Source organism: Equus asinus, chromosome 8, assembly GCF_041296235.1.
Source record: "Equus asinus isolate D_3611 breed Donkey chromosome 8, EquAss-T2T_v2, whole genome shotgun sequence".
Taxonomy (NCBI): Eukaryota; Metazoa; Chordata; class Mammalia; order Perissodactyla; family Equidae; genus Equus; species Equus asinus.
In genome coordinates, this window is record NC_091797.1 from 88,975,727 (window position 1) to 89,001,272 (window position 25,546).

The following is a 25,546-nucleotide window of genomic DNA, read 5'->3' on the forward strand; positions in this document are numbered from 1 at the left end:
ATGGAATCTCACGGATTCTGATTGGTCTGGTTTGGGTCACGTGCCCATCCCTAAACCAAGCACCAGTGCTGGAAGGATGCCGTCTCGGGTTGGACGGTTCTGGGATACACGCTCAGCCTTGAATCCAGGAGTAGAGTCAGCCCCATGCTACCCACGTGGATGGAGAGTAGGGGAAGAGGAGTTACCCCAAGGACAACTGGACTGTGGGTACCAGAGGAAGGGGTCTAGACTCCCCCTAGAAGGAGGTCGTATCTGTGAGCCTGAGCCTCGCTGACTTCTCTCTGCTCCGCCCCAGGTCCCTTTTAGGTTTTCTCTTCTCTTCTCGATCTCTTGCTTCCCACTTGATGTTCTCATCCTCTGTTTTACTTATTTTCTGTTATTCCCGGGGCTGGGAGCTCCCAAAAGTAGGATGGAGCCAAGAGAGGAAGAGGAGGCTGGAAGAGGCGGCCTGATGTTCCTTTGTGTCTCCTCAAGGGAGTGGCTCTCAGAGTGGGAGGGGCCTGCCTTGAAGCCAGGTCCTGGATTTGCCCCACTTCTGCCTCCCACCGACTGTGTGACCTTAGGCCTGCCTCTCCCTGTGCTGGACTCACTTTTTCTCTTTGTGAAATGGACCGGCTGATCTCTAGGGCTCTTCCTGCTGAGACACTGGGCAAGTCTAGAGCTAGTTGGTCATGGAGCTGCAGGCCTTGGGAGTGTCTCAGAAGGCTGGTAAGTCATGGTGACAGCCTCCTCTGGAACGAGCACATCCCTGCACCCCAAGACCTCTGCACACAGTTACAGAATCTCAGACCTGAAGGTTTTGTCTCATCCAATGCTTTCCAGGCTCAGTCTCGTGGAAAGGCCACCTCTGGTTATGCAGCTGCAGAGTTGGAGAAATCCCTACCTCCGTGGGCAGCCACATCCCTGTAGACACCTTCCTCTCTCCAGAGCATCCCAGACTGTTTCTATACCAACCCCACAGCTGGACTCCAGATGTGTCACTTTATCTCTGGGGATTTGGTTTCAGAGGGTAGAGGGACACCTCCTCGCTTCTCTCACCTGGGAGACAAGGCATTATCCAGAGACTGCCTAGTTTTGCTTTATTTTTATTTATTTATTTTTTTTGGTGAAGAAGATTGGCCCTGAGCTAACAGCGATGCCAATCTTCCTCTGTTTTATGTGGGATGCCACTACAGCATGGCTTGACGAGCGGTGTGCAGGTCCGCCCCAGGGATCTGAATCCACAAACTCTGGGCTGCCAAAGGGGAGTGCACGAACTTAAACCACTATGCCACCGGGCCGGCCCCTGCTTTATTTATTTATTTTTTTGAGTAGCTAGACCCTCTTTAAAATCCACAGCTAATGCACATCTGTGATAAATAGAAGCAGAGCTCTCCGTCGGGTCTCACCTGCTCTCACCCTGTCCCCTTGAAGCAGTGCCACAAAACACGGCTGGACTGGGGCTCGGCCATCTGCAGTAAGTGGGACAAATCTGGCCTGCCTTCTGGTTTTTTTATAAATAAAGCTTTATTGGAACACAATGACAATAAGTTATGTATTGTCCCTGGCTGCTCTCACACTACAATGGCAGAGATGAGTGTGTGACAGAGACCATTTGAGCCATAAAATCTAAAATATTTTATAGAAAAAGATTGTTTGCTTTTGCCCTAGAATATTGCTTGGCACATAGTAGGCATTCAAAAAATGCATGTTGAAGAAAGGGCTTGACAGAAAGGGCAAAGAACCGGGAATAAGCAGACCTAGATGTCGATCTCAGTTCCCTAACTTCCCTACTGTGTGACTTTGCTCAAGACACTCACCTTCTCTGTGTCTCTGTTTTCTTATAAAATGGGGACAGTCAGTGCAACGCCCCCGCAGCACTGTGGGGACGGTTTAATGAGAAATGCACTTAAATGCTTACCGCAGTGCCTAACACAAGGGAAGCTCACTGTCATCATCATCATCACCATCATTGTCTCAGTCCATGCCGGCTGCTGTCACAAAATACCACAGACTGGGTGGCTTACAAACAACGGAAATTTAGTGCTCTCAGTTCTGGAGGCTGGAAGTCCAAAATCAACGCATCAGCATGCTCATATTTTGATGAAGATCCTCTCCCTGGTTCATGGCTGGTGCCTTCTTACTGTATCCTCAGATGGTGGAATGAGCTAAGGATCTCTCTGGCCATTTTTATGGGAGTGCTAATCTCATTTACGGGGGCTCCACCCTCATGACCTAATCACCTAGAAAGGCCCCACCCACTAATACCATCACCTTGGGGATTAAGATTTCAACGTATGAATTTGGATGTGGGGGACACAAGCATTCAGACTATAGTAATCTTCATCATCATCACCATCACCACCACCGTCATCACACTACCACCATCACCATCATTATTATCATCATAATCATCGTTACTCCAGCATCATCACAATCATCATCACCATCATTATCACTACCAGCACCACCTCATCATCATTGCCATTACCTCCATCCCCACCACCATCATCATCAATGTCACCATGACCACCGTCACTGCCGTCACCATCATCATCCTTATCACCATCGTCACCATGACTACCACTGTCATCATCATCGCTGTCATCATGTTCATCACTGTTATTATGACTACCACCACAAGCTCATCATCCTCACCATTACTACCATCCCCATCATCATCATCAACATCACCACTACTATCATCACTACCGTCGCCTCATCCTCATCACCATCCCCGCCATGAGCATCACCACCATCACCGTCATCGTCACTATCACCATCATCACCACAAAAGTGAGACCCAGAGCAGAGAGCACCACAGAGCCCCTTCAAGTGCAGGCAAACTCTGAGCTTCAAAACGGGTACAAGTCTAGGCCAGTGGTTGGATCATTTCCAGTTTGACAATTCTGGGAATTCTGTCCCCCATGTGCTGCATCTCCCCTTGTGACCCGTGGGTTCATAGCTGCCTCCTTATTTGTGCTCAGTGCCCTGGGCGTCGGCTTCATTGGAATTCTGCTCTTTCCCCAGACTTGCCTTGGCTGAATTCCAGGTAAATGACGCGGAGCCCATCCTGCCACATGTCACCTCTGCCGCCCGCTCGGATAATTAGAATCAACACATTCGTTTCCCTAACAGCCTTCTCATCTTCCCCCTGAAAAGTTTTAAAAGGGAAAAAGAAAGGCAAAAACAAGCTACATCTGGCCTTGTTCAGGCAATTTGCAGCTGTCCACAGCTGACATCCACCCGGCTGGGTGGCAGAGCGAGGCTTCCTGTCTGCTTTGGGTGGGAGATGGTGTCGTTGATGCTGTCATTCGAGTCTGGCAGCGGCTTAGACACAAAGCGTCCTGCTGGAGGGAAGCTTATAAACAAACTCTCAGGGGGAGTCCTTCAGCCTCCTGCCTTTGTGAACGAATTGCTTGGTGGGTGGGGAGAAAAAAGGAAGACGGATGTTGCTTCTCAGCAAACAAAAGGAGAAGAACTCGAGAAATAAGACGGTTTTCCCTTCTTCCCGAGAACCCGGCAGAACTTCCCAGGGTGGCACCCAGCTAGTAACTGGATGTTCTGTGCCAGGGATCGGCAAATATTTTCTGTAAACGGCCAGCTAGTAAATAGATTTTGTGGGCCACACTGTCTTTATCACAAAAACGTCTGTCATTGCGGCACAAAAGCAGCCATAAACAATACGGGAATGAATGAGTGTGTGTGTTCCAATAAAACTTTATTTACAAAAACAGGTGGTGGGCCAGATTTGGCCCACGGTCTGTGGTTTACCAATTCCTGCTGGACTCTCTATTGGAAGGAAAAGTGGAGTAGGGGATCGATAGCTGAGCTAGGTTTCAATCCTGGCTCTAGCCCTTCCAGACGTATGTCCTGGTCATACACCTGGGCAAGCCACCTGTCTTCTCTCAGTCTCAGTTTCCTCATCTGTTAAATGGGTTATAAGGTAGTCAGGAGAGTGAAGGAGCGTCTTGCACGTATTAAAAGGTCAATAAATTGTAACCCTCTCTAGTACTAAGCTTCTCACCCTTGCTGAAAATCATGAGGGATGAAAGAAGGCCATGTGAGTGCCTTTCTGTTGGCCCCAGCTCCCGTGACAGGTTCAGTGACAAAGATCTTTATGTAGCTCATTTGAAAGTCTAGCGGCTTTGAGTTTCTCAAGGCTGATCCTTTTCTTGTCCGTTTCTGCCAGCGCCCCGCCACACCAGGACGCCTCCCCTGGCTCAGCCGACCCCACTGTCATCACAGAGGGGCTGCCTTGGCTGCAAAACCCCAAGTTCACAAATCAAGATTCTGTGTCCACACGTCTGCTGTGGAGAGCGAGCAGTTTCTGTTGTGGTTTATGTGGGGCCATCATTAACGACTGTGTCTGCAAGTCAAGGATGCTGTGTTTCAAATCTAACGAGGATGTTTGCCTTGTAACTGGTGTGAGTTTTGGACAGGGTCTTGGGGACCATTCAGACTTTGGTGTGACAATCCTTATGGGTCAGATTCACTTAACCAGAAGGAAGAAAAAACAGATTGCTCTTCATAGGGAAAGTGCAAACAGAACCTTGATTTGTGATTCTATGGGCTTATTTATTTATTTTCTACTGTGGATGTCAGCTGGCGGTTGATTTTAGGTTGGGTTTATGTATAGTTGGTATTTACTTATTGCTGTTGTTTTATTATGATTATTTATGTAACGGCCTATCATTTGTGCCAGGGCTAAGCATGTTTTATGCCTGATGTCATCTAATTCTCCCAAATTCCCTGTCACCTACCACTTTGCTTTTCCAAGTGTGATTCGCAGACCAGCAGCCTTGGCTGCAGAAATGCAGAGTCCCAGGCCCCGCCCTGCCCCTCTGAATCTGCATTTTCATAAGACCCTCAGGTGCCTCCTATGGACAAGAGGGCCCTGATGGAGATACTTCATCACGACTGTGTTACAGATGAGGAGACGGGGACAGAGAGAGGTTAGAGACAGGGCTTTCTCCCATCCAGACCCAGCCCTGCAGTCTACTACCCAATTTAGCTTATGGTTCCTGCCTCTGGGTTAGTGATTTGGTTGCTTTGCTTCTGTATCTTTTTCCCCAACTACACCATCCGCTTCCTCTTGTTAGGCATCACTTTCTTCTTGACCCTTCCAACGTGGGGCTGAAATGTTAACCGCATACCCAGTAGGTGTGCACATATCAACTGCCTGAGCAACCCCTTGAAGCATTTGCAAATGCAAAACAGAGAGCCTGCTGTTAAGAGAAAGGAGCAGTGGCTGTCAGGACCACTCAGTGGGGTTTCCCGGGCACATCTGCGCCTCAGTGCTTTGAGAATGTGTTAGAACCATGGGAACATTGGACACGGAAGCATAGAACCCGTGCGCTCCCAGAAAGTCGGCGTTCCTCCAGCTTTTCCCTTGGAGTGATGGTTTCAGCAGACAGGACAGGTGAAGGACAGCGGTTTCCCAGATATTTAGATGATTTTCCACCTCACTATAACGTATATGAATCCCCTAGAATGGTGGTGTCCAACGCGGAAGTCACTGGCCTCATGGTGCCGTTAAATTTAGGTTAATTCCAATTAAATAGGAAATTCATTTGCTCCATTGCCCTGGCCACACACCAAGTGCTCCACAGCCACCTGCGACAGCAGGGATAATCTCAAACAGGCATAATTGTTTTGTGCGTAATCCGAATTCTTCTCCTTTGTTTCCATCTTATTCACAATTCCCTCCCAGACTTCTCCCTGGGGTGGAGCTAGGCATGCCACATGCTGCTTCATTTGCTTCATTTCATTTCCAATCCTTTTTTTACACACATATGGCTTTTCTCATTGCCATAGGAAGGGGGACTTGTTTTTGAAGCAACCAAGAATAGGACATGCTCAGCAGAGCCTCATTTGGACCCCGAGTTCCTTTAGGTTAAATCCCATTTGTGTTTTATGCCACTCTTGTCTTGGGATGGCAAGGTCACAAACATTGTCACCTGCTCTCTATATTTCATCCGTTTTGTCACAAGGTACCACTGACCTGCATTTTTTGAAAAATGAATTTACTAGCTAAACTCTTTTATGTCTGCTAATTAACTTTCGTACCTCCTCTAATACAACAGCACTTCCTAATTATCAATATGGCTGCTCGACATTTAGACCCACGGAATCTCAGCATGTGGAATGATAGCATCCTAGAACCAGGATGTATAAGACCTTAGAATCTTCAAGCCAGAAAACCTTAGGACTCACAGAATCTTGAATCATTAGATATACATAATATTAAAATCTTATTAGATTGAGCTGTATGCATTTGCCAATTGCATCGTTCAAAAATGGTTGAATATAGTTGATTTCATGTGGCACAACCTAAAAAAGTATGGAGCATTGAAATCCATACCTTCTTAGAATTAACTCCCAATGCTACAAGATTTTAGGAGCTTAGGACTTTAGAACACAGGCCATTAAGCTTTGTTTTTTGGCTAAGGGCCAGATAGTAAATATTTTCAGCCCTGTGGACCACAGCATCTCTCTGTCTCAACCTCTGAACTCTGAAAGCAGCCATAGACAATATATAAATGAATGAGCGTGGTTGTGTTCCAATAAAACTTTATTTACAAAAACAGGCACAGGTCAAATTTGACCCACGGGCCATAGTTTGCCAGCCCTGTTTTGGAGCATCAAAGCTGAAAGAGTTTCATCAAGTGCTTGGATTTGCGCAGGAAACTCACAGACCTATTTCCAGGGGTTCCGAAGGGCCGCATTCCAACGTGGACCCATTTGAAGGACGGTTTGCCTGTTTCAGACCACTGTCTCTCCCAGGACAGCATCTGGCCTCCAGAGAGGTAACAAGGGGAAGAAAGAGCCCTGGGGGCTGTTGCTAACATGCTCCCCAGCTCTGGGAGGGAGCCAGAGCTGTGTCCTTGAACTGAGGAAAACTAGTCAGAGGCCATTGGAATCGGCATCTTGCTTTCCAAGTGCTGGCCCCGTGAGCTGAGAGACTCCATCAGGAGCAGGTGATCCCGCGGGCTTGGGAGGGCAGGATCGATGGACCTGGCGAGAGCCGTTGGGCCCCAGCTGTGAGGTGGATTTGATGAGGTTGTTCATCCGAGAGCCGTGCGCGACCGGGCCGTAACCTTGAGATGCGGAGGGAAAGGAGACCGCGCACACCGCTTACCAGTTGTTTTTCTTTCCTGCTGGGTCAATAAATGAATAAATGGACCGTGAGTGGCCAAGTGGCTGATATAATTTTAGACTCCATCAAAAGGAAGATCACAAAACTGTATGGAGGGAGCGTCCACATCTTTATGGCCCCCGCTGGGAGCCCGGGCTTAGCAATTGTTCCAGTCTGAGCGTGAGCTGTCTGAAAGGAGGGCAGGGCCGCCCAGGCGCCAACACGACGGCCTGTCTGCTCTGTGGCAGACGCTGTGCTGAGCGATTTCCACACACCATCTAATTAAATCTGCACTTTCAACCTTAGGAGCGAGGGAATATTTTTATCTCTATTTTACACATTTTAAAGAAGACACTTGAAAGAGGTGAATTGACTTGCCCAAGGCTAGACAGCTAGGAAAGATTGGCACCAGGATATGAAATCAGTCTCTTGGAGTCCAAAACCCATGCTCTCCATCGCAATGCTGGTGTTTCTCAAACCTCACATGCACAGATTGTTACAATGCAGATGCTGAGTCAGCAGGTCCAGGACAGGGCCTAAGACTCAGGATTTCTAACTGGCAACCAGGTGATACTGATGCTGTTGGCCCGGGGCCCTCATTGGAGCGGTTGGCACAACATCCTACTTCCTCCTTATTCTTGACCCCATGAAGTCGTGGGAGGGGGAGGCTTATGTTTTTCAGATGCGGTTACACAGCAGGAAGTGGTTCATTCAGGATTCAAATTTACATCTGTCGGATCCAGGGTCTGTGTCTTTTCTACAAGCATCTCTGCCACCTAGCCTTGTGCTTTTAGCTCAGCTCTCAACTTTGCCCCTCAGGGAGTAGTTTTCAATATCTGGAGATGTTTTGGGGTGGCACAACTTGGGGGTGGGGGTGCTGCTGGTGTCTGGTGGGTAGAGACCGGGGATGCTGCTAAACATTGTACTATACACAAGGCAGCCGACTTCCCCCACAACGAAGAATTATGTGGCCCCAAATACCAATAATGGTAAAGTTGAGAAACCTTGCTTTTTGGCTCAGTGTTCTTCCACCCAGAAAATAAAAATCCACCCAGAGCCCCTGTCTGGAGGCCACGTGGTGCCCTTGAATTAGAGGAGTCAGCCAGCATTTGAAATCATCCCACTAAAACGTGGCGTGCATAAATGAGACTCATAACTACCAGGAAAGTCCATTTCCCAGCCCATAGGTGGAACTTTCCGCTACTCTGAGACGAGGCCGGGGGATTCGTGTGTCTCTAACATCCTCTCGCCTCAGCAGATGGAAGCCAGTCAAGTCTAGAAATCATTGTCTTAATCTCCGGTCCTTATCACGCCTGGCCACACGCTGTTTCTCGGCGTCTGTTGCTGTTTATGTCACTCGTGCTGTTTTCTCTGACAATAACTCCCGCCTCCACCCGTTTCTCAGCCACACGGCATTGACTCTGGTCCAAGCGTGGGGAAGGCCAGGATCTGGCATTGATCGGCAATACCAATACCTCGGGTCCATGTCCTCCTTGATCAATTCTTGGGGATCGTATCTAAGAACACGAGACTGTGGATGAGGTTGATTTTCCTGGAGGGATGTGCTCCCTGCTCCCTCAGCTTCGTTCATGATGCTTCTTTGGCTCGTTGGGGATGCTGGCTGGAGCTTCAGTTGTCACGAGGCGATCGGACGTGCCTGAGAAGGGCAGTGGATCTCCGGAGAGGGCAGAAGCAGTATGACGAGTGGCGATCTTGCAGGCCTTCAGCACTTCACAGTTTGCAAAGCCCTTAAAGGTGATCTGAGCCCCCCAATATTCTGTATCGAAGGTGGGGAGGGAATTGATGCCTGTTGTGGAGTTGAGGGCACAGACTCTGGAATGTGCCCGTTGGTGCTTAGGGAGTTGGAGCAGATGTGGGACCCACCTCCAGGTCCTGAGTCTGGTGTGGTCCTCCATCTTATCCCCATGCCGTCCCTTCCTCCTTGTGCCCACCTGGTGTCCCCCCTGGGATGCGCTCATTTCTGTCACTGCTGAGCTGGGTGACTGTTCAAGGGGTGATCTTCCAACTCCCGCATTTGTAGGCAATGTCTGCAGTCCCCAGCCAGGTCTCTCCTGGGATGCTCTGCGCACAAATGGATGCTAACAGGGATGAGGCCTAACCTGAGCGGGGGCACTGGCCCATGGACAGTATTGATTTTATTTAATGCTCCGGTGTGTTTGGGTGACTTGTGACCGGCAGTGAGGGAGTTGGGCAAAATGTGAGCATGTTTTGGTGGAGAGGAGACAGGAAGGATTTTGAGGACCGTGTTTGAGGCATTAAAATAGTGTGGCGAGTGAGGTGCAGGATTAAGAGCTCCAGAGGCCTAAATGAGGACTGTGAGAGGGCCGGGGGAGATGGGGAGAAAGCCACAGAATAGAAGAGACCTCGTAAACTTGCCCCATTTCCCCAGCTGTCACGCAGTCACTCTGAGAACAGGAAAGAGGGTTGTTTATTGAGTACCTGCTATGTTTTATGCAGTGAGTGAAGCCCCGCCCACCTGTGAATCCTCAGCTAGTCCCGCAGCCCGGTGATGCCCACTTCACAGATGAGGAAACTGAGGGTCACGTGGGAAGCTGACAAGTGGTGGAACTGGGTTGCGAGTCCATGTCTATGTGATAGAGACCATGTGGTGAGACCCGCTGCATATCGCCCACATCATGCCTTAGAGTTGGGAGACTTTAAAGTCCAAGTATTTATGTGGTGACTTCTAAGTTCCAGGTCCTGCAGCGGGCATTTGGGATAGAAGGCTCAGTACAATCTTACTCTTAAGGAGCTCAATAAAGCAAGAAATTAGAAATTGGAAAATAATTTACAATCTGATAGGCTATGTGCTTATCCCAGTGACTTGTACAAACGCTAGGGGCACAGAGACGAAAGGGGCTAATTCTACCGAGAGCAGTCAGAGAGGGCACCATGGAGGAGGCGACTGTGGAATGGGTCTTGAAGGATGAGTAGGAGTTCACTTGTTAGAGCAAGGAAGAACATTCCAGGTGGAGGAATGGTATCTGCGAAGGCACAGAGGCATGAAAGAACACGGCATGTTTGGGAGCTGGTGAAGACTGTCAGAATTACTGGTGTGTGGGGTACAGGGCGTGGGCAGTGGAAGGAGAAGAACCTTGGAGGGTGGGTTGGGAGAGAGACTGCGAAGGACTTCATTCTTCCTTGGATGCTCTATGGAATACTAGCTGGAGAGGGATCCAAGAGAGGAACCAGTTTAAGGCCACAAGAACCCTTAGGAGGTGATGATGAAGACTAAATTTATGAGACGGGCACAGAGAGCAGGAGAAAGATGCAAGAGATGAGCGCATTGTATGGAGGAGGTCTTGAGCCAAGAGGAGAGACCCAGGGTATGTAACAAACCATTCTCACACTAACTTCTTCCGATGCGAAACCCAGTGGCCACTTGAGAATTTTCAAAGTCCAGTTTCCATGCTTCTGCAGTCACATGGGCTAGCGTGCCGAGGAGAAATATGAGCTTCATTTCCATTTAAATTGAAATAAGACATGTCAAAGGTGGCTGGGTAATGACGGCCTGGAACAATGACCCTCTGATGCGGGCAACGTAGTGTTGGTGTATGTGGTACAGATCATTTTTGCATTTGAGACTTAATTATGTTGATATAATTATTCCTGTGTCAGGAGAATTGGGTGGCACAGATCTGCCATATTTGCATTTGAGCAGAAAAATGAAATGCCTTTTTCCTTTTTTTTTCGGGAAGCCATTGGGTGGGTGAGGGGAAGTCAGGAGGGGGGGGTCGGAGTTCTCCCCAAGTCAGGATGCCTGTCTGCAGCCGGTGGTTTTGGGAGGGCCCTGCTAGTGTCAAGCTGGAGAGGGATGGACCCCAGTGACAGTCCTTCTTGGCTTCTTTCTGAAGATGCTGCGTCAGAGTCACAGGCTGAGGGCAGTTTTAGGGCTGGGAAAAAAAAGCTATGGGCTCTGAACAGAGTTGTAGGAACTTTAAATTTAAAATTTAAAATTTTAAACTTTAAATTTAAAAAAAAAATTTATTTGCAAACCCTGTGACTCAAAGACTCATGGCAGAGTTGCACATGGTGCCTCAAAGCCTGATCACCATCCCTTCCCTGTTCCTATGTCCCTGGCCCGCGAGACCCTCAGCCACATCCCCCTTCTGTGTGTGAGGGTCTCGTGCCCGTCTGAGGGGTCTGTGTCCTCCACCAGTCCCCACCTGTCGGGGGGAACTTGGGACCCCAAGAATCAAGTAGAGAGACCCCTCCTCACCATTGGAAAGACAGTCTGTGGCGCCATTACTGTTCAAGTAGCTGGAGCCAGAGTTTAGGCAGAAATGGCTTCTCCAAAGTGTGTTAAACGGAGAATAAGAGAGGAGTGCACTTTCTAACGGGGGTGGAGGGGTCTTGGGTAGGAGAGGCCTGGTTCTAGTTCTGCCACCCACGGGCCCAGCATCCTTGGCCAGGTGGCTTCCTGCTCTGATGGTATGTGATGTGTGTGTCCACAGATGTATAAGTGATGTGTGAACACACATAGCGAATACACATGTCTTAGACGTTCGGCAGGCCAGATCTTCATGTAGATTTTGAGCAGCCCAAATTGCCTGAAATGTTAACTTTCCAGAAGCTATAAAGACCTTCAGGCAATAGCTGGGGGCATTTTAAAACAATCAGCTTGAAAAATGAGAAAGGAAAGGAGCCTGAAAGCAGGTGCCTGGAGCCCCAAGCTCCTCTACCTTAAGAGACTGGAGAATCCTGGCCGGGCACGTTGGAGGGTGGGCTGGGGGTTCCATGGTCCCCTGCTTGTCTGCATGGCTAACTCCATTCTGCCTTTAATATAAAACCGTTTTATCTGCGTGTATGTCAAATAGCTGTATCTATACACACAGGCAGAAATGGACACAGGATGGGAACACACCAACATAGTCATTGAGAGAGGTTGTCCCCAAGTCACAGACTTAAGGGCCATTTTTATTGTTTTTTTTTTTTTCCATTTTATTTTCTAACTTCTCTATAGTGAACCCTATTAGAACCAGAAAAGAAAAATAATGGTGTTTAGAAGAAAAGTAAAACATCACATAGTGTTATACTAGTGTGCTAGGGCTGCCGGACCAAAGGACCATAAACCGGGGGGCTTGGAAAAAGGGATATTTATTGTCTTATTGTTCTGGTGGCCAGAAGTCTGAAATCAAGGTGTCGGCATGGCCGCGCTCCTTGGAAGGCGCTAGAGAAGGACCTGTTCCAGGCGTCACTCTGAGCTTCCGGTGGTGTGCAGACAATCTTTGGTGTTCCCTGGCTGGTCCACGCATCGCTCCAATCCCCCGTCTACACAGGGCACTCTCCCTGGGTGTCTTCACTTCGTCTTCCCTCTGTGTGTCTGTCTCTGTTTCTGAATTTCCCTCTTCTTACAAGGACACCAGCTGGATTGGATGGGGGCCCACTCGAATGACCTCATTTTAACCTGGTTACCTCTGCAAAGACCCCATCTCCAAATACAGCTACATCCTGAAGTCCTGGGGATTCCATTTCAACATATCTTTTTGTGGGGGGGACACAATTCAGCCCATAAACAGATGTGTTCCTAGAAATGGGAAGAAGTTCAGAGCAGCTACCGTGGTTTCCTTTGTGGGCGGGGGAGTCAATTCAGAAGAACTTTTGGTGTTACTGTGGTCGCCAGCTTCCAAGATGGTTCGAATGGCCCCACCTCTGGCATTCACACCCCCGTGTAGCGTCCTCCCGGGATGTGTCAGAGCTGATCCGAGGGACCAGCAGATCACGTCGGCAGTAACGATGCGTCACTTCTGAGGCTCGTTTATAAAAGGCACTGGGTGCTTGCCTTGCTCTCTCAGATCAGTCATCCAGGGAAGCCAGCCGCCATGTCATGAGGACGCTCAAGCTGCTCAGTGAGGGCCCTCGTGGCGGGGAACTGAGGCCTCCCGCCAACAGCCATGTCAGTGGGGCTTCTTGGAAGGGACGCTCCAGCCTCAGTCAAGCCTTCAGACAACCATAGGCCTGGCTGGCACCTTCACTGTGGCATGAGGACTAATCCTGTACAAGTTTCCTGTGGCTGCTACAAGAAATAACCACAAACACAGTAGCTTAAAATAACACAACTTATTCTTTTATAGTTTTGGAGGGGTCTGTGTCCTCCACCACTCCCCACCTGTCGGGGGGAACTTGGGACCCCAAGAATCAAGTACAGAGCCCCTCCTCACCATTGGAAAGGGGGTTAAAATTAAGGTGCAAGCAGGGCTGGTTCCTTGTGGAGGTCCCAGGGGCCAATCCGTTCCTTGCCCCATCCGGCTTCTAGAGGCCGCCAGCATTTCTTGGCTCTTGGCTGAGTCAGTCTAATCTGTGACTCCATCATCGCATTGCTGCTTTCTTCCCCACTGCCCCTCTTGCCTTCCTTTTATAAGGACCCTTATGATTATGTTTAGGGTCCACCCGGATAATCTCCCCATCTCAAGATACTGTCTTTGATCACAGCTGCAATTCCTCTTGCCGTCTAAGTTAACATATTCACCTGTTTTGGGGGTTGGGACGTGGACATCTCTGGGGGTCATCCTACCACAGACCCTGAGTCAGAACCACCCCGGTGAGCCACTCCTGAATTCCTCACCCACAGGAAAGCATGAGAGATGCTGAGTTTATTTGCTATTTCAAAACACTAGGTGTTGAGGCAATTGGTCACGTAGCCGTAAATAACTAACAGAGACTAGGGGTTCGTAATCGAGCATTTGATTCTGTAACACTTGAAAATCATCATCTGGATTTCTTATAACTTTCTCCTTGAAATATACATTTAGAAAAGTGTGCAAATCTCGGAAGTGTAGAGTTCGATGAATGTTTACAAACTGAAAACAGCCTTGTCTGGCTTTGGTGGTGGAGCCTGGGCTGAGCCCGGCGACTTCCGTGCTCTGTACTGGTAATTCTCCTGCTTGCTCTCAGATCCATCCTTGCCCCTTCTCTGCTCTGCTCTAAATTACAGGCAACCGTATTTCCTAGCTTGCCTTCTGGTAGGTTCAGCCAACAAAAGGCAGTGAGGGACAACTGAAAGACAGGAGGAGGAGAGAAGCCAGGGTGTTTCCTCCCTCTTGAGCTGCCTTGGGAGGCGTCTCCGGCAGCAGCTGAGCCTCTGTAATTCCAGATCCCATTAGGTTCTGCCCCCCTCCCTGAAGCCAACTTCTGCTGGGCCACCCTGTGGCAGTTTCAGCTCCCGTTGAATGGCCTGATTCTTGGCTTTCCTTTCAGCCCTGTGTAGGCGGTGCCTTCCTTCAGTTGCTAATCTCTTTTGGCTCATCTTTGCCATCACCTGGATAACCAATTCCCCACATTAAATTCCTTTGGCCGAATAATCTAGAGTGATTTCTATTTTCCTGACTGATACTGGCTCCTGCGAGGCATTGTATTAAATTCTTGCGGCTTCAACAAAAAAGCATTAGGTTCGTAGACTTCATTTTCTGAAAAGTGAGGCTGTCCTCACTATATGACACCTGCCGGCTTCATATTTTCAGAGCCTTTACTTAGAAAGAAGGAAATGGGAACACTTGCTATGCATCAAGGACGTGCCACTGTTAGCTCTACCAGGTGAACACAGTTTTCCATGATTGCACTTGTTCCTTGCAACAACCTTTTAGCACGGAATAATACTGTCATTTTAACAGATGAGGAAGTGAGAGGGAGAAAGGATTAGTGACTCCTCAAAATTCACACAGATGCTTTGGGTTCTTCTTGTTTTGAGACCAGCGTTCGCCCTCTGCTCCCACGTTATTAGTAGGTTGTGTCTCCCCACCCCACCTACCAGGGTCCCTCCCTAAGTGGTGGGCTTCAGCTTTCCTCAGTTCCATAGAGCGCTCATCAATTCTCCAGGAGACCCCTCTTCCCCGTGCCAACCAACCAACTCATGTAAATGTCTTCTTAGAGGATTCGGGGGGCACTTCCAGAAGGATTGCGGTCATGTAAAGTGTGGCAGAGTTGGGAATTCCCATTGATGCTGGTAGATGGAGCACGGGGCAGCCCTGGGATGGAGCACAGAGCTTGGCAGTTCAGAGTATGGACTCTGCCCCAGATTGCCCGGGTCTAGGCAGTGATTGATGCGGCATGCCTGCCATGGGTGAAGAAAAGGATGGAGGGAATTGCCAAGTATTTACAGATCCTTTGAAAATCGGCTGGCTTGAGCTTGAATCTGTCTGTCATTTTCCAGCTGTGCGGCTTTGGAATCTTGGAGGAGTCTCTCTGTGTCTATAGCCACATCACGAAAATAGAATAGAACAATTTCTTTGTAGGATGATTATGAAGAAAGCACCTACTCCCTGATCCCTCTTACTCTTGGGGGTTGGGCTCCTTCCAGTCTTAAATAAGAGACTCTGATGCGTACTTTTGGGTTCTCTAATGGGCACCCTGACTCTTCTGTTTCCCATAATGAGACTGAATGCTTCCTGCCAGTGCTAATTCCATCGTCAATACGGCCTTGGAGCTCTTGTCCTGCTAAGAGCCGTGTGTCTCCGAGGCCAATGACCCTCGGGCAGTTGGAATGAAACAATGGCAGTTCCTCATAATCTTTCTTTCTAGGAAAACACCCCCCAACCTCCAGAAACACGGACACCCTTGAATGAAACAGGAGCAATTAGAGGCAAAGCAGGAAAGAGCTGTGGGCCGGGTCCACAGAAGACCCGGGTCCAACCCCAGATTGGCATGTTTGGGTGCATGTCCTGGGACAAGTGGCTTAACCTTCCTGAGGCTCAGCCTGCTCATCTATAAAATGGGAATGATGAGGCTGCCAGGAGAGGCACTGGGCAGGTGGACCAGGAGCTTGTTCAATGTAGGGTAGAGAGAAATAAAGTCCTATACTTTTTAACTTTCTGATAATAAAAGTAATTCATATTCCTTGCAGAAAATCTGGAAAAGTACACAAAGGAAAATAAAAATCACCTGATATCTCACCACACAGAGAAAATAACTCTCTTACTTGTGTTGTAATATTCTCAGGTTACTGTTTATGTGTTAATATCGTACTTGACCCCAAGGGTCCTAATAAAGATGACGTGAGATAAGGTATTTCAAACATTTAGCAGAGTGTCTGCCCATGTGAGAAATATAAACACACACATTCATTTATTAATGAATTCAACAAGTATTCATTATGTATGTGCTATGTGTCAGACTGGGGGTGTTTGTGTGTGTCTATCTACTCACGTGTGCACACACGTTCGCACATATACAGATTTATATGTGTCTATAATTTTTTTTTTAGCACCCAGCTCTGTAACATGAAGTTTCTCTTTGTCTTTACTGCATCAGAAGAAAATAATAAGATCAATTTTCATCAAGTTTCGGGGGGTGTTTTGAGATAGTTTGATCTATAATTATAAACTATGTGAAATTAACTTTGGTAGATCTTGGGGGCACATCTCGAAACGTTAGAGAGGTGACCCCAGAGCCGAGGAAACTGACCTATGAGAGTCCTGTGTGTTTGCAGACAGGAGAAGGTCCTCTGAAGATTGAGATGCCCTGAGCAGAGAAAACCAACAACGGCTTTAAGTATTAGCCTCTAATTGAACCTCACAAGAGGAGATGATTTTAATTGCAGCCACTAATTATCATATGAACTGCTCCCACAAGGCAGCTGTGCGACATGTTCCAGAGGGAGTAGCTTGGGGTTTAACATGGGTTAATGATTCTCTTAAGTGGTGTTGGGGAGGCCAACATGCCTACATACTATGTGCTATTGTGTTTGTCTTTGCATGCGTGGTGTATAAGATGTACGCATTAGCAGGTGTGTGCAATAGCATTGCCCTTCCTTCATTCCCACTTAGAGTCATGCAATAATTCCATTCACCCAGTCCCAAAACATATATTGAGTGCCTGCCATGATCTAGACACGGGCCATACAGATGGATCAGGTCCCCTCGAGAATGCCAGCTTCCTGGAATTTAGGATTTTGTCTGTATCATCTGTGCCTAGATCAGCGCTGTTGCGTGGTAAATGCTTGGTAAATGTTTAGTGAATGAGTGAATGAGTGGTATATGAATATATATATATATAAATATATAGAATGTCTATTATAGAAGTGTGGTATGTGTCTATTACAATGTATATATCGCTGTGTTGGAGCTATAGATTAATATGGGCATATGGTATATTTATTCGTGGGTTTCTGCTATATGCGTCTTACTATCTAAATAGTTTCATATCCTAATTTTCCCCCCAACTTCTTCATGCTCCAAATCTCCAAAGAGAGGTAGTCGCAGAGAAGACTAAGCTCCTACCTGGCCTCCAAACACACCCCAACTGCACTCAGGAGTCCTGATCCAGCCCCAAGCATCATTGGTCAGGTGTCACGGAGGGTGGGAGAAGGCCTGACTCCTGGACTGAGAGGGGGTGCCTCCCTCGTGCTGCCTTCTCCTTGTGCGCCCCTCTCCGTGTCTCTGGAGCGATCTCTGGCTGGGGCCTTGTTTAGTCTGCCCCAGGCAGACTGTTTGGGGCACCGCATTCATTTCACGTGATGACTTGGTCTCTGCAATCAGCAGACTCTGTTTGGTTTTCGAGTTGGAACGGGAAAGGTTTGCTGATTGCTGATTACACAGACTCTAAGTTTCCCCAATTCGTCTCCTTGGGGTGTTCCCAGTGAGCCAGGATGTGAGTCCCCTGGCAGATGGAGGGTGGGGCGCGGGGGCGAGAGAGCGCAGTGGAGGGTGTTGAGCAGTGGCAGGTCCTCTAAACCCCATCCTTGGTCCGTGTATCCTCATCTGTCTATGGTTTCCTTGCTCTCAGCTCTCCTCACTCCGTCTAGCTAACTCATCCCCTATGCTGCCCTTGCTTAATGCTCCTGTCTTTCCTCCGCAGGAGACTGAAAAAGCTTTGGGCCAGAGTCCTGCATTCCAATCTCTTTATTCACTGTGTGACCTTGGCAATCCTCCTCAGTGACATGGGGACACCCAGCCACTTACTCATCATTACCTCTGGCATGATAGTAATACCACCACTGGCCAAGCCTTTTCTCTCTGCCAAGCTCATTTAGTGCTCACAACAGCCCTGTGAATGAAAGGGCTACAACTGCCCACTTTTTACCCATGAGGGTCAGAGAGGTTGGGTAACTTGCTGAAGGTCACACAGCCAGTGAGCAGTAGAGCTGGGATTCGAACCCAGGCATCCTGGCTCCAGGGCCTGCTTTCACTTTTCTTGGGATTCAACCCATCTCAGCTCCCCATTTCCTCTTCTCACCTGCTTTGTTCCAGCCCAGAGCCTGCCATCCCTGAGACTCGGCGCCTGCCCTGTCCCTGTCCCTCTCCTCCGCCCAGGAGGCTCCGCGAGGGTTGGGACTTCAGGCCCCAGCTGCTCCCTCCGAGTGACATTGACGGCAGAGTTCACCCAGGGCAACTGGGAGGGGCCGGCTGTGCTCTCTTCTCATCTCTCAGCACCTGTGGCCTAGAGCGCTCTCACCTGAGACCCCAGGTCCTGTATGCCCATCTTGGCTTTGTGGTCTCCCAGCTGCGTGACCTCAGACAGGCCATTCCACTGCTCTCGTCTTTAGTTTCCTCCTTCCTAAAATGAGCATTCACCACGAGCCTAAGATAGCTCAGATGTGGACTCTGGATAGCATCTTCTTGTCCTCTAAAGACACAGGTGCCGCATCTCCAGGGACAAGGTGGCTGATTCCCAGGGACGCCGTCATCCCGGCTGACTACGAAGGGGCCAAGCCTGAGCAGATGCTCCGGGAAGCTGCTGGGATTTTGCACCCCGCCATTTTTCTAGGTGGCTTTGGAGCTGACATGCTGGCGTCCTGGGGCGAGCACCCGTGTCGCCACCCCATGGTGTCTGTTATTTCCTCTGACAGTCCATTGGCCTCCTGCCCGGGGTCCCCTGCCTCAGATCGTCTCTCACCTTGTCAGCAACAAGATAGGGATTTCACAGCTGGCAGCTTCAATCAGCTACAACGCTCTGCCGGCCCCTGGCGCACCACCACTGCCTCCCCACGCCACCCCTGCTCTCATCAGCTCGGCTTGGCCCTGGGGCTTTCTCTGTCTGTGCCTTCTCTCTCTCTTTCTCTCTCTCAAATTGGAAAAGACTCAAACTCAGTTGAAAGGAGCAGACTTACAATCCCGAGAATGGACAAGCCGATCTGCCAAGAAGAGTTCAGAGTGTCCCTATAATGGACAGCAGCCCTGGTTTTCGCTGGCTTTTCTTGGGGTGTATACATGTAGCCCCAGAAAGATCGCTGGCCTGGAAGCAGGGCAGACCAGGGTTTACATGGGGCTCTGCTCCTTACTACCCTGAGTGACTTCACTGGCCTCAATTTCCCAATCTCCAACATAAAGAAAAATGATCCCAGGCTCCGAGAGGGGCGGTGAACTGTCCAAGGTCACACAGTGAGTGAGTATTAAATGGGGAGCTGAGAATTGCTCTTAGGTTTGATCCTAAATCCTTGTATTTTCACCCTTCCATGTTCTCATCATTTGGTATATATGTGTTCCTTAAAACAGCAGTCAAAAAATAAACTTTACATAATTAGAACAGCTTAAAAGAAAAGTCCTATCAGAACCCGTCTTCAGCAAGTGTTTTCCAGGTGTATGTGTGTCATTTGCCTATAGATATGGGCATGATGGTTCTCTGTTCTGTTCCGTTTGCTTAACATGATTTCACAGAAGCATTCCATGCTGTGGCAATCCTTATTTCTAATGTCAGAGTCTGCTATTAGCATCAAAGTGACACGCTCTGATGTCCCTAGCCATTCCCAATTGTTGAGTGATGGGGCGGCTTTCCGCTTCTCCGTGTCATCAGCCCCGGCATCCTCAGGAACACAGCCTTGCTGTGCCTTTTGATTTATTCCCTGTCGGGTTAACTCCCAGAAGGTCGGATTCCAGGTTTTATGTAGGGTTTCTCAGACCGGGCACTGCGGATATTTGGGCGAGGTCCTTCTTTATGGTGGGGGCTGTCCTGTGCTTGGAGGACGCTGGGTGCATCCTTGCCCTCGACCCCACCCTAGAGCTCACTGAGCACTCACCACAGCTCTGGGCACAGAAAGACCTCAGGAGATGCCCGCAGTGTTTGTCTGCTCTGGGGCAGCCCCGCTGGGACGTCCATCTTCGTCTTTGCTGCCTTTGAGGACGGGAAGCTGGAGGAGTCGAGGTGACAGGGATGAAAGGGAACTATTCTTGTTCTGCCCTTTCTGCAACTTCCTGCTCCCAGATCCATCCCTGGGGTAGACTCGGCTTCCGGAAGCAGCCTCTGTGACTGTTCCGGGAAACATGAGTTGATTCGTACCCTTACTCCTCTGTCCAAGGTGTGCTGGGCGCCCACTCTGCAGGCAGCATGGCCGTGCAGGTTCAGAGCGTGGCTCTGGGGTCAGACAGACTGGGTTAGCACCACCAGCATGAGTGAGTGAGCGCTGTCCATGGCCGTGCCCTGGAGGCCCCCAAGCATCCATTTCCTCTAGAAAATTCAGAGCATCTCTCTGAGGGTGCAGGGAGCCCGTCCACAGAGAGAGCCCCTTGTGGGGTACCCACCACGTAACAGGTGCTCGGTGAACACGAGGGTCAGCCAGGGGTGTGTCCCCCCACAGAGCTCACGGGCAAGTGGGGCTCCTGCCCAAGGTCAACGTGCTTGTGGTCTCTGTCTCCAGGAGAAGTACGTGGAGGAGCTCGCAGCGGTGAGGCAGACCCTCCAGACAGACCTGGAGACGTCCATTCGGCGGATTGCTGACCTGCAGGCAGCCTTGGAAGAGGTGGCGTCCAGCGACAGCGACACGGAGAGGTAACCTACAAGGGGCGGGTGGGGCTGGAGAGCTTCTGTCTTCAGTGGACAGAGCTCCCCCTCGCAGGCCTGGGGGCTCTGGGGGCCGCATCTGCTGGGACACGCAGATGTGTTTGGGGGTGGGAGAGAGAACTGGCTGGCTCAGGTGAGGAGAGACAGGATGCTGCCCCGCTGGTGTTAACGTCTCCTTGTGACTGCCAAAAACACCTGGCCCAGCTCGCCAAGGCTTTGTTGGGGGTGGGGGTGCGGGTAATCTGGGAGAGTGGCTGCAAAGTGGACTGCTGTGTGCGATCTTGGGCAGTTACACATCCAGCCTGGGCCTGACTCCCTCATCTGTAAAGTGGACGCAATGCTATTGGACAGATCACATCTAATTGCCAAGATTTGACCACTTTGGACCTACAGGCTGGACTTATCAACCCACACTCCCTACCTCATAGAGCTGTTGGGGAGGGTTAAATGAGTTAATAGATGAGCATCAAGTAGGACAGCGTCCGGGGCACATAAGTGCCATCAGAGTGTAAGCTACGTTTGTACAGAATAGCAAGAAATTTTATAAAGGCAACCAGATTGAAGGGTGCAAGATGAGACAGGCAGTGATTGGCGAGGCCACTCAAAGTCAATGTCAGGGCATTGCTCCTTCCTCAGGAGATGGACAGGCTGCCTCCCGCTGTCTCCATTCAGGTCTCAAGCAGCCACAGGCCATGGCTGTGTGGCCCCTGCAGGTGGCCCCAAGTGTCCTGTCCCCAAAGCTGCTGGTGTAGCCTTGGCATGGTACTTCTCGGCAAATCACAGCCGCCCATCTTGCCGCAGCCTCTCTGCCCCCTTCTCAGCCTCTGCAGCAAAGCCTGGGGAGCGGGGAGAGGCATTTTCGTTGCATTGCTTCGGTGAGGAGCAACATGCCTTAGACTACCCTTCAGCTGTGGTTCCTCCGAGCGCCAGCCAGCTGTCTCTGCACACACCTGTGCGGGCTGTGTGGGCAGTCACTCCCTCTTGGTGTTCGTCTCTGTCGGGGGTACTTCTTGCTGCAGCCAGAACAGTCAAGCATCAGACCGTGGAGTGCAACCTTCTCCGTTCCCATGAGGACCCTGACCTCATGGTTCAAGTTTAAGGTCACACAGCAAATTAGCACCGTACACCGAGTTAGAACGTAAGGCTGCTGAGTTTCTTACTCAACCTTTGCCTGCCGCACCCCTCTTAGCATGGCGAAGGCAGGGGCCAGCTGCTGACCGGTGGGAGGTGTGGGCATGAGACAGACAGCGAGGGAAGCAGAGATGGTTGCAAATCGGCTGCAGTTTAACCAGCAAGAGGAACCAGGTGCCCGTGTTAGAGCCGATCATGCCTCGTCAAGAAAAAAGACTGGAAGGAAACACACCAACATTCCAACACTGGGGTAGGACTTTACGGGTGACCTAAATTTTTGTTTTCTTCCAGCTTATTTATATTTTCTAAAACTGCATGAACATGCACACTCATCTCTAGCTATACTGGTGCCCTCTTTAGGAGATTTTGCTGGTATAAGTCACGTGCTTTATACACCCTATTTTAGAATGTGAACACGTTCTTCCCTTGAGGTAGTCCCGGGCTGGTCATAAGCAGCTCAGAGTCATGTCGCCTCAAACTGTCCTGTGAAGTGGACAGCCTCAGCGGGACAGTGACCCATAGGACTCTGAAACCCCACATTCTTGCCTCTCAAGAAAGGGCTCTATCTAAAAAATCTTCAGTGTGTGGAAAACGGCTGCTATGCACATTCTGAGTGTTTCTGCCACTCCCTGCTAATTTGCACAGCTGCCAAATTGCTGGTGAAATGGTAAATACTGATGTTGCAGCTGCTCCCCACTTCGGGAGCCCATGTAGGACCTCCCGGCCGCCGCCCACGCCCCCAGTTTTGTTAGTGTCCTGACAGAACCGACGTCTGTAATTACAAAGCCCTATTGCCGATATTCTCTGCTTGATGCTTGGGCTGGCTTTTCCATTAACAGAAATACAGGAGCTTTTGCATTGATTATAATGAGACTCAGTGGCTGTCTATACTAGCATTTTTTAATTTTTGCCAATGAGCAAAACCTTTGAACCATTTTCACTTGCATAGCAAGAGATTGCTTTTCTGATAAATAAAAATGATAAAAATAGCACGTTTAGAGGTGTGGGGGTAGCCTGGACAGAAGGTGTGGTGAGGCGCAAGGAGCAGATCCTCCCTGGGGGAGTGAGATCCTGGTGGTGAGGTCGCAGAGGGTCACGGACATCACTCCAGTCTCTGCTTGTGGGGGATCCTCTCCGGCCTTCAAGGGACCCTGCCCTCATCCTAATAGGAGATGCTGTTACCTGTCTCCACTCTGGGTGACAAGCTTCATGCTCACCCCCTTGTTCTGATCCAGCTTTTCTGAGCTCCCGGCCCTGGGCCCCTGGAAATCCAGGCTGAACTCTAGGTTTCTATCTGTGTTTTCATGTTCTTTTGTCTCTGGGGCCTTAACTCTCTCTCTCCGCTGGTGTCTGTTGCCTTCTCTTCGTCTGGGTCTCTGATACCCGCACAGAACCTGACTCACAGTTCCTGAAGTTGGAGGGGGCCTCACTTGTGTTTCAGGGTTGTGTGAGGCGTGAAAGGATCAGAGAACACCGGTGTGAGGAAACGCGTCTTGTTTCTGGCAAAGCCCCATGCAGTGTGTAGGATTACCCCAAGTGGATTTGGGGGAGGCTGTGGGGAGGGGACAGACCCTGCATTCTAATCAGGGATCCAGCGGGTCATTTCTGCATGACCCTCAGCAAGTTATTCAACCTCTCTGAGCCTCAATCTCTTCATCTGTAAGATGGGTTAATAATAAAAAAGTGAAAAAATATGACCCCCCAGCACAGTGCCTTGGACATAGTAGGGGCTCAACAATCCTCAGTTTCATTCATTCATTCATTTGATGAGTTCTTGCTGAGCACCTGTTCCACACCAGACACTGCTCTAGGTGTTTGTGTCCTTGCACTTGTGTCTTGTTATCATTTTTCTCCGTCTTATGGATGAAGAGAGATCGAATAACTTGCCTGAGCCTGGCAGACGTTAACATTCTGTTGAATTCCTAAGGAAGAGAGAAGGAGAAGAGGATAGACATAAAGTCCCTGCCTTCATGGAACACGCTTTCTGATGGAGGAGTGTGTGTGTGTGTGTGTTCATGGATAAAGTGAACAGACTGGTCAGTGAAACACTAGAATGCAATAGGAATTTTGGAGGCAGAGAACACACTGCTATGATGAACAGGTTAGGTGGACATGAGCTCTCTGACAGGAAGGCATTTGAATTGAACCTGAATGAGAAGAAGGAGCCAGCCATGGAGAGATCTGGAGACAAGCGAGCAAGGGCTGAACAAGGCACATTTTTGGCACTGAGAGACCTGTGTGCCCAAATCAGGTAGTTGAAAGAGAAACGGCTCTCCTTCTCTCCTTTCTTCCTCCTCCACCCCACCTTCCTCCACTTCCTCCTTCCCTTTCCCCACCTTTCTTCCTCTCTCGAAATGGCCCACAGAAGCCCACTGAGTCCGTTGGTTCCTTCAAGGGTCCCAGACTCCCAGGCAGGATCCACTACATAATTTGTGGGTCCACTATGAAGTGAAAATGGGGACTTCTTGTCCCAAAATTGTTAGACTTTTGAGGCAGCAACAGCAGAGAATTTACACCAGGCGCAGACCCTTCTGGGCATGAGTTGCAAGCCTGTGAAGCCAGCCATGGCCCCACAGTGGGTCTTAGGAAGCGTTTCTTAAGTCTCAGCAGGCTTGGGTCCTCACTTGCTGTCTTGTACTTAGATTTGAAATTACCACAGAGCATAAATTTCAGTAATAGCATAAGAATGGGGGAAGACTGGGAAAAATTGCTCACAGAGAAGTCTCAGCTCATTTCAGAGAATTAATATTATACAGACCATGTTCTCTGGTCACAGTGCAATTAAATAGATTATCAACAACCAAAAGAAATGTATGCATTGCTAGGTATAGAGCTTCTGTCCAGAGCAGGGCTCCAGATCCTGCCCCAGTGCCAGCCTGTACTCTCCCCAATCCTGGCAGCTCCACACCACACTCCCCTCTCCGTTGTCTCATCGCCTGGGGTAAGAGGTTTGGATTGGGGCCTGAGGGATTGGTCCCAGGTCCTTCTCCAAATGGAGCTTCCGTTAGGATTCAAACCCCCTCCCCACCCCCTGGGAGTGAGAGAGAGAGGGAGGGGTACTTAAGCTGGAGGTGAGGTTCTTTGAGAGACTTGTTCAAATTATAAAAAGTCACATTTCCCCATGTTGGGAATTAGATCCCAGTGTAACAGGCCTTCCAGGCTGGAAAGGTGGCTACGTGATCAGAAAGCCAGGTGGCCTGTGCAGCAGCCTTGAAACACATGCTGTCTGGCACTAGGGCCCGACATTGGAATTTAGACGGCATCAACCTCCTTAGATTAATGGGGAAATGCCTGAAGCTGTTCCCCCAGGCCTGGAGCACACTCATTACTCATGGAGGGAGGATGCGTCAGCTGACTGACAGCCCCATCTATTCCTGGCCCGGGGTCTGTGGCTGGTCTGTCTGTGCCTTGGCTGGGAGTTGGGAGGGGGGAGGGTGGAGAGGTCAATGGATGACCTCTGACTCCTGGGTCACTTGAGAGTGTATCAATTCCAGCTGGCCCAATCTGAGATGGATGCTGTGGAATGGCATCCTCTATGACTGTGTGGAGGGTAAGCTGTACATTTTC

The 25,546-nt window shown here is 49.6% G+C and overlaps 1 protein-coding gene across 4 annotated transcripts in view; it reads left to right on the plus strand.

Moving 5' to 3' along the window:
• MYO18B (myosin XVIIIB) overlaps positions 1 to 25,546 on the plus strand; it is a 249,673-nt gene that overhangs the window by 191,193 nt on the left and 32,934 nt on the right. For all 4 annotated transcript variants that reach the window (XR_011505408.1, XR_011505409.1, XM_070516286.1 and 1 more), the window contains exon 40: positions 20,706 to 20,836. Coding sequence is in view for 2 of the 4 variants with exons in the window: in XM_070516286.1 (XP_070372387.1) it covers positions 20,706 to 20,836 (131 nt within the window). In the remaining 2 variants the exon portion in view is untranslated. The remainder of the gene's footprint in view (positions 1 to 20,705; positions 20,837 to 25,546) is intronic.